The sequence below is a fragment of the Triticum aestivum genome, chromosome 2B (genome assembly GCF_018294505.1).
Source record: "Triticum aestivum cultivar Chinese Spring chromosome 2B, IWGSC CS RefSeq v2.1, whole genome shotgun sequence".
NCBI classification, from domain to species: domain Eukaryota; kingdom Viridiplantae; phylum Streptophyta; class Magnoliopsida; order Poales; family Poaceae; genus Triticum; species Triticum aestivum.
In genome coordinates this window covers 167,879,695-167,887,137 of record NC_057798.1, presented here as the reverse complement: position 1 = coordinate 167,887,137, position 7,443 = coordinate 167,879,695, and the positions used below count along the sequence as shown (strand labels likewise).

The 7,443-nt window shown below is 44.1% G+C and overlaps 1 protein-coding gene across 1 annotated transcript; it reads left to right on the top strand.

Annotated features, from left to right (window-relative positions):
* Nucleotides 1-2,037: 2,037 nt before the first annotated feature.
* On the top strand, nt 2,038-7,120 carry LOC123044125 (4-alpha-glucanotransferase DPE1, chloroplastic/amyloplastic). Its single transcript, XM_044466773.1, has 16 exons — nt 2,038-2,436; nt 2,992-3,054; nt 3,177-3,265; nt 3,347-3,407; nt 3,912-3,990; nt 4,293-4,429; nt 4,514-4,672; nt 4,760-4,836; nt 4,971-5,110; nt 5,314-5,345; nt 5,434-5,508; nt 5,880-5,952; nt 6,073-6,161; nt 6,279-6,323; nt 6,398-6,550; nt 6,656-7,120. Exons 1-16 carry the CDS (start codon nt 2,077-2,079, stop codon nt 6,758-6,760), a joined length of 1,737 nt encoding a protein of 578 aa, XP_044322708.1. The 5' UTR covers nt 2,038-2,076; the 3' UTR covers nt 6,761-7,120.
* Nucleotides 7,121-7,443: the final 323 nt, after the last annotated feature.

Here is a 7,443-nt window from a genome sequence, read left to right as displayed (position 1 = left end):
TGAAAGTTCGACTACATCAACCGCATTGTGAAACGCTTCCGCTTACGATCTACGAGGATACGTAGACACACTCTCTCCTCTCGTTGCTATACATCTCCTTGATAGATCTTGCGTCTGCGTAATTTTGTTTTGTTTCCCATGCAACGTTTCCCAACATGCATGTGGTGTGTGCTTTAGGTAGGCTGCACCAGATGTTGGTCTCGATACGTTATGGGGTTGGATTGGCGAGACACCGGTTTTAGATATGAGGAATGAGAGAACTCCACATCATTGAGGTTGTAGGTGTGAGTGGTGGCTTCGGGTGGATTGATGTATCTCTTGTGAGACATTTGTGAAATAATTAATAAAGATGACTGCATGCATCAATTAATGCAGAGGCCGAGGGTTTAACCCTCTTTTCTAAAAAAATAATCAATACATATTCTCTTCTGTCATTTTTTTCTAAACAGACCCCACCTCCTCATTTATAAGGAAAGAAACCCTTGCAAAGCAATCATCAGAAAAAAAATCTTCAATAGCCAGAAATCCCTTGCAAGCAAACAACAAAATTAGCTCACATAGTTGTACGTACACAGTCTCAATCACATTATATATTTCCTTACCTTTGTCTATGGGCTCTCTCCCCCGCAACATATTTCAATCTCAAACCCAATCAACAATTTTCTACGTTGAAACACTAGAATAAAGTTGCCCCTATTGCAACACACGAGTATTTAGGTAGTAGTTATTGGAGTAGGGCACTCTTGCTCGCCAAACCATTTTTCTCATTCTCTTGCCTCATCTGAACGAAAAAACCTAGTGCTATCTCTCCCTCTCTCGTGCACACTAAATGTGGTGGCGGTCGAATGAGCACGCGCATTGGCATATAGGTCAGCCTCCATCTCCAATTTCCCCTTTAGCCACTCCACCGTTGCAAAATGACTTACTAATGACGACCCAAAATACCCATTAGCGGCAGTAGCTAGGTTGCACATCACTGCTAAGTGTTCATCACTAATAGGTAACCAATAACGGACATCCACTCGACATTCACAATTAGTGTACTAGTGACAAATGGCACATCTGCGCGCATCATTGACAGCTCGTCCAAGCCTAGCTTAGTGACATGTTCACGCCTCACCACCAACTCAACAAGGAGGAGATGGTGTTTGGCCTTTTGGAGGTCCGATGAGCTAGCCCGAGTGCCTTCTTCCTACTCTAAATTTGTGCACAAGTAGCTTGGGGAATCTATCGCCGATGAAAAAATTGTCGACCATAGTACTTATGAACCAGGGAGAGATAACCTAGATCTAAGATCCGACCTTGTTTGTTGGGGACTTCAACCAGTTGTAGTGAGCTTGCATGGGACATTTAATTTTGTAATATGTGCCCCGGGTACGCTGGAGGAGTGCTTGATGTGTGGTGGTGGACCCGACAATCCTAGTGGAGTGTTTAATGTGTGGTGGTTCCTCGACTTAACGTTGTAGGAGGCGAAGATGGTGGATGCAACGACGATGATGGACAACGACAGTGTCACAAGAAAGAAAGTAAAGGGAACTCATGAGCGTGTCGGGGGTAGAGAGAGAGAGGGAGAGAGAGAGAGAGAGAGGGAGAGGCAGAGGGAGAGAGATGATACAAAATGAGAAGGAAGTCGGGCGGGTCAGTGGAGGGCACGCGACGCCGTCATGAAGGACATCCAGATGCGTCTTTATGATAGGGGATAGTGCTTTGTAAACTTTGCCTTGTACACTTCTGATATGTTTTGACGAGAAGAAATGGTGTCGAGTCGACAAAAAGGAAGGGAGTTGAGTGTGGACTGTGGATAGAGTACGGTAACAAAAAGCGTGTGCCTTCGAAGAAGACGGATTTCAGAAGCACGCAGATCCCCACGACGCCTGCCGCGTGTCAACGGCGCAACGTCATCCCACCGGAATAGGCTTTGACCCCGTGATCCGGAGCCTCGTCTCACGCGACGCCACCCACCCCGCAGCCCCCGACAAGTGGGGCCCACGTTCACCCCGCGCGCCCATATCTCCCTTCTTCCTCCTCCCCCCCTTCCATCCCCCGCCCCGCCACCCCGCCCCGCCCCCCTGCCGCATGGCGCTCGCGCGAACCGTCCCGCTCCCGCAGCTCGCTTCGGCCTCGCCCCTCCCCCGGCACCGCCGCTGCCGCCTCCTCCTTCCCGCAATGCCGCAGGCGCGCGGCCCCCCCGCGCGAGGGATCGCCTGCCGCGCCGCGACGACGACGCCGGCCGCGGTGGCGGCGGTGGGCGTCGGGGAGGACCTGCCCGAGGGGTACGAGCAGATGATGCCCACCGTGGAGGCCTCCCAGCGGCGCCGCGCGGGGGTTCTGCTGCACCCGACGTCGCTCCGCGGCCCGCACGGCATCGGCGACCTCGGCGACGAGGCCCTCGCATTCCTCGACTGGCTCCACGGCGCCGGCTGCACGCTCTGGCAGGTGATTACTGACACGCATTGCCCTTGCGGTACCAAACTGCTGGCGTATTATTAGGTGCCATTGGCGTGCAACAGTAAACACTCGCTCATCGATTTTTTTTTTGTGGTGTGGATGTTGGGTTGTCACTTGTCACATATAGGGACGATAGAAACCCTAGACTGTTTAGAAATTGGAATCGCAAATAATATGGATGGATTCAAGCCATTTATACTGTGCTTGCAAATATACAATGTACTAGCACAGTTTAACGTTCTTGCTGCACATTGCAATGCTGATTGATTTTCTTAGTATTCTCTGAACTGCGATAAACGGTGATGATGCGTGAAACAGTGATCGGGCAGTGGGATGAAATAAGCTGAAGGGCATGAAACAACACAAAAGCAATCTCTCTCTGTTCTCTCTGACCATTAAAATTAATTCAGTAATTTTGTTGCTTTTGCAACATGTCTGGGTTTTCCTATGCTATTTTGGTGTCATGGTTGTGTCCTTTTAATTGCCTTGTGCATTAAGCTTAGTTTTTGAAATGCTGATTGTCGGTTTGATCCATGTCCACAGGTTCTTCCACTTGTTCCCCCGGGAAGAAAATCCGGGGAGGATGGTTCTCCTTATTCAGGACAGGTGATGCTTTATGTTAATTAGAACTTTGTTTGCCTATTTCAGAGTTAACTTTGTACCAGGTACTTTAGCCTATTTATGGCAGTAATTCAATGGTAATAGGGAACATTCATTGAAATTTGCAGGATGCAAACTGTGGTAGTACCTTATTGATTTCTCTCGAAGAGCTTGTTAAAGATGGGCTGTTGATGGAAGACGAACTTCCTGATCCTTTGTGAGTTTGAATTTCTTCAGTCACTTGTGAAGGCACCCATAAGTTTGCCGCTGACCCTTTGTGTGTTTAAATTAATGACAGAGATATGGAATATGTTGAATTTGACACCGTTGCTAATCTGAAAGAACCTCTTATTGCCAAGGTTAGTTATTAATGGTTGTTATATCGGTCATGTCCTTTCTGCCAGAAAAAAAGACCCGTCAGGTCCTCTCTGTTTAATGTGCAAGCTTATGCACACTTCCTGTTTTTCTCCCTTGAATGTGCTATCCTACCAGCCTGGTACAATAAGTATATGTTTGGATTACTTATTGCATTTGTAGAATTGTTGGCTGCTTCTACATTCTGAAAACGCCAGAATAAAGTTATTTAAATGATATTACCTTGGCCTATCAACAGCCCGAGTACTACTGTATGGTAGCATGTAAAAATTGTTCCTCCATTTCATTTTTGGATGGGCCATACAAAACATTATTTTTCATTTTCATTCTGTGTACATGGACATTCTTTGGTGATCAAGTTTAAATATTCTAGGTTTGAGAACATATTCGTAAAAACAAAATTAGTGCTCATTGACAAAAGGAAAGCACTTCTCTATCATGAAGATTGGTTTCAGTGAACAGTTTATAGATAAATCTTTTTATTCTAGGCAGCAGAGAGGCTACTACAGAGCCCTGGAGAGCTCAGAAGGCAGTATGACGAATTCAAGAAAAATCCAGATGTTTCAGGCAAGAGATCTCGATTTGCTGTCGAAACAATGCTTTCCGCGTCTTTCATATTCTTATTGGGAAAAACACATCTGCCTCTACTGTTAACATAAGGTTTACATTTTCTAATTATAAACCATAAACTACTCAATCAAAATGTTGGGCAAGCACCAAGGCTCAGATGACAGTGTTAATTCAGCTGGTTTCCTTTACAAATACGCATCTTTTCTGTTCAAAAGGGAATATAGCAATGGCGTTGATGTCTGAAGTGATAACATCAATACATAGTATAGTCTATAGTGCTTATCTCCTCTTCCTGCCAGGTTGGCTTGAAGATGCTGCACTTTTCGCTGCTATCGACAATAGCATCAATGCAGTGTCCTGGTCTGAGTGGCCTGAACCGCTGAAAGATCGCCATCCTGGAGCCTTGAAAGATATATATGAAAACCAGAAGGACTTTGTGCGTAGCTCAAACTATTCGTTTTGCAATGTAATTGTGTTTTACAAAATACTGGCATATTTATATATTGAACATGTTATGCAGATAGAAAATTTTATGGCACAACAGTTCTTATTTGAAAAGCAATGGAAACGGGTTCGTTCACATGCACAGAAGCTTGGCATCAGCATAATGGGTGACATGCCAATATATGTTGGCTACCACAGCGCAGATGTTTGGGCAAACAGGAAATCATTTTTGCTGGTATACCTCACTGGTTTCCACTAACGAACATACTTGGTGAAGAATTTAAATTTTCTAAGTTTTTTTTATTGTTCTCTGGTTGTAAAGGACAAGAATGGTTTCCCCACATTTGTTAGTGGTGTTCCACCTGATGCGTTCAGTAAAACAGGTCAGTTATGGAACAGGTAGAAGCTTCAGTTCCTGTCAATTTGATTTTTCCTAGTTTTTGTCTGTTGCGTTTCCAGTAACCCTACACTCCCTGTGACATAAGAAAAGGTTGAACACACTGTTTCCTTTGCTAAACTTGCTACTTTTGCAGCCCATTGTATGACTGGAAATCTATGGAAGCAGATGGCTTTGCATGGTGGGTAAAGAGGATTAAACGTGCCCTTGATTTGTATGATGAGTTCCGTATTGACCATTTCCGCGGTCTTGCTGGTTTTTGGGCAGTTCCTTCAGGTAAGCTAAACACATCACTGCGCTTACCTGTCTGCATAATAAATACTCCCTCCATCTCAAAATAAGTGACTCAACTTTGTACTAACTTTAGTACAAAGTTGAGTCACTTATTTGGGACGGAGGGAGTATTATACTGCAAGTAAATTTGCTTTTTTGGAAAATGGGAATTCATTATGCTAATTGATTAAGCTTGCACAATGTAGGATCAGAAGTAGCGATGTTTGGAAGCTGGAGGGTGAGCATTGACTTCATGAATGACACTGTTCCCTTTTCTTCACAAAATCTTTGTTGCTGATGTTATCTCTTGTTTTCTTTGGCAGTAGGCTGGACCAAGGAATGCCTTTTTTGATGCGCTTTTCAAAGCTGTTGGTAGAATAAATATAATCGCAGAAGACCTGGTAAACCTGGAGCCTTTTCTTTTAACTGCTGAAAGTGAAATCTGGAATCAAATGCATAGTTTGGTGGATTTGTGTAAACTTAGAAACTAAAAGAAGTACTAGCCATGATTTAATCATAATATTACCGGAGTATTAAAGTTGGATCGGAGAGCGACTGAAGTATAGTTGCAGTCAGCTGATTTGCTTATTTCGTGCTCACTGGCGGTGCCAGAGCCGCAGCCCTGTGGGTCAAATACACAATTACCTATAAATTTACACTGTTTTTAGTGTTAATCTTGTGAAATTAGACAACTATAATGTGGTTTTGCAAAAAATCTGTCTGGTCACGTTTCATGGTTATGATTCTCTTTTCATTCCAAAACTAATTGTAGGGGGTGATAACTGAAGATGTTGTTGAGTTAAGGAAGTCTATTGGGGCTCCGGGGATGGCAGTTCTTCAGTTCGGTAATAGTCCAATTGCAATATGAACATGCTTTCTTTCTATAAGGAACTATGGCTCTGTGAGTACACGTGAAATATTGACTCAGATTCGAATGGTCTAATTTCCATTTGTATACTCGACAGCTTTTGGTGGTGGTCCTGGCAACCCCCACTTACCTCATAACCATGAATTGAATCAAGTTGTATACACTGGGACACATGATAATGATACAGTTAGTACCCTAACCCCTTTCAAAAACTCCTTTGTTCACATCTTTTGTAAGATTACATTATTTACAGTTTTAGAAGTTAAAATTTAGTCCTGACACTTTGAATCATGTCTTCCTCAGGCTGTTGGCTGGTGGCAAAGCTTACCAGAGGAAGAGAAGCAAACTGTCAGTGTTTAGCGTACCATGACACGATGTCTGGTGCCATGTCTTCCTAATCTTACCCCCTGTACTTCTTTCAGGTGTTCAAGTATCTACCGCAGGTCAGCAACTCGGATGTCTCTTGGGCGCTAATTGCTACTGCCCTCTCTTCCGTTGCGAGAACTTCCATGGTAACCATGCAGGACATACTCAGCCTTGGCAGCTCTGCTAGGATGAACACTCCAGCTACACAGGTTATCTGCTGCACACCGCCTGCTTGTAAAAGAGCTAATTTACAGCTAGAATAAATAATCAGTAGCCTCGTGAAGCTTATTCTCTCTTCTCCTTCTCATCCGCAGAAAGGGAATTGGAAATGGAGGATACCAAGCTGTGTCAGCTTCGACAGCCTTAGCCTCGAAGAAGCAAAGCTGAAGGAGTTGCTTATGCTGTACGACCGGCTGTGAAGTTCTCGGTTCTCCAGCACTCCTGTGTTCTCTGTCTCTTCAGGCTTGGAACTGCCAGACGGTACTGCCATAAACTAGCAGCCAAACATGAAGGATGTGGCTGCTATTGTTCCATGGGATGTTGGCACCTGTCCCCGAATAATAGGGCTGTGTTGATCGGTTGCAAATTAACATGCTTGAACTTGAAGCGTCTTGCATCTTTACAATTGCTATTATGGTGTATATAGGTAGTCCTTTATATTCCCATTTCGTCTATGTACTATTGTAACACATGAGTCTTGGAAACTCTTAATAAGTGGGATGTGTGTATCAAGTTCTTTTTACATTTCAGAGGAAAATATGTGTGTTGAGGTTTAGTTTTGTATTTATCGTGTTGTGCTGCCCTCAGCTGGAAGGAGGTAAGAAAGGTCTATTTTACCTTGCCGGATTAATCTGCTTTTAGGTGAAACTCGCTGGTTGAATGCAGCCAAATGTTGATAAATTTGGCAATCTTGGTTATACAGTATGCTTGCTCCCTGTTGTGAAGAAAGCATAGGAATGTTGAGTGTTAGTATAACCCAGCATTCAAATGGAAATGATGAAAAAGACATTGACAAGTTAAAAGATGAGGGAGTCCGGCTATCTAGCGGCACCGGCCACGTCTCCTTTTATTCCTCTATGAATAGTGGGCGCACCCAGCCACC

Coding starts and splice junctions, on each gene's coding strand:
- LOC123044125 (XM_044466773.1), top strand. CDS start 2,077: ATGGCGCTCGCGCGAACCGTCCCGCTCCCGCAGCTCGCTTCGGCCTCG. Junction 2,437..2,991: donor CCGGCTGCACGCTCTGGCAG/GTGATTACTGAC, acceptor CCATGTCCACAG/GTTCTTCCACTTGTTCCCCC. Junction 5,509..5,879: donor ATATAATCGCAGAAGACCTG/GTAAACCTGGAG, acceptor AACTAATTGTAG/GGGGTGATAACTGAAGATGT.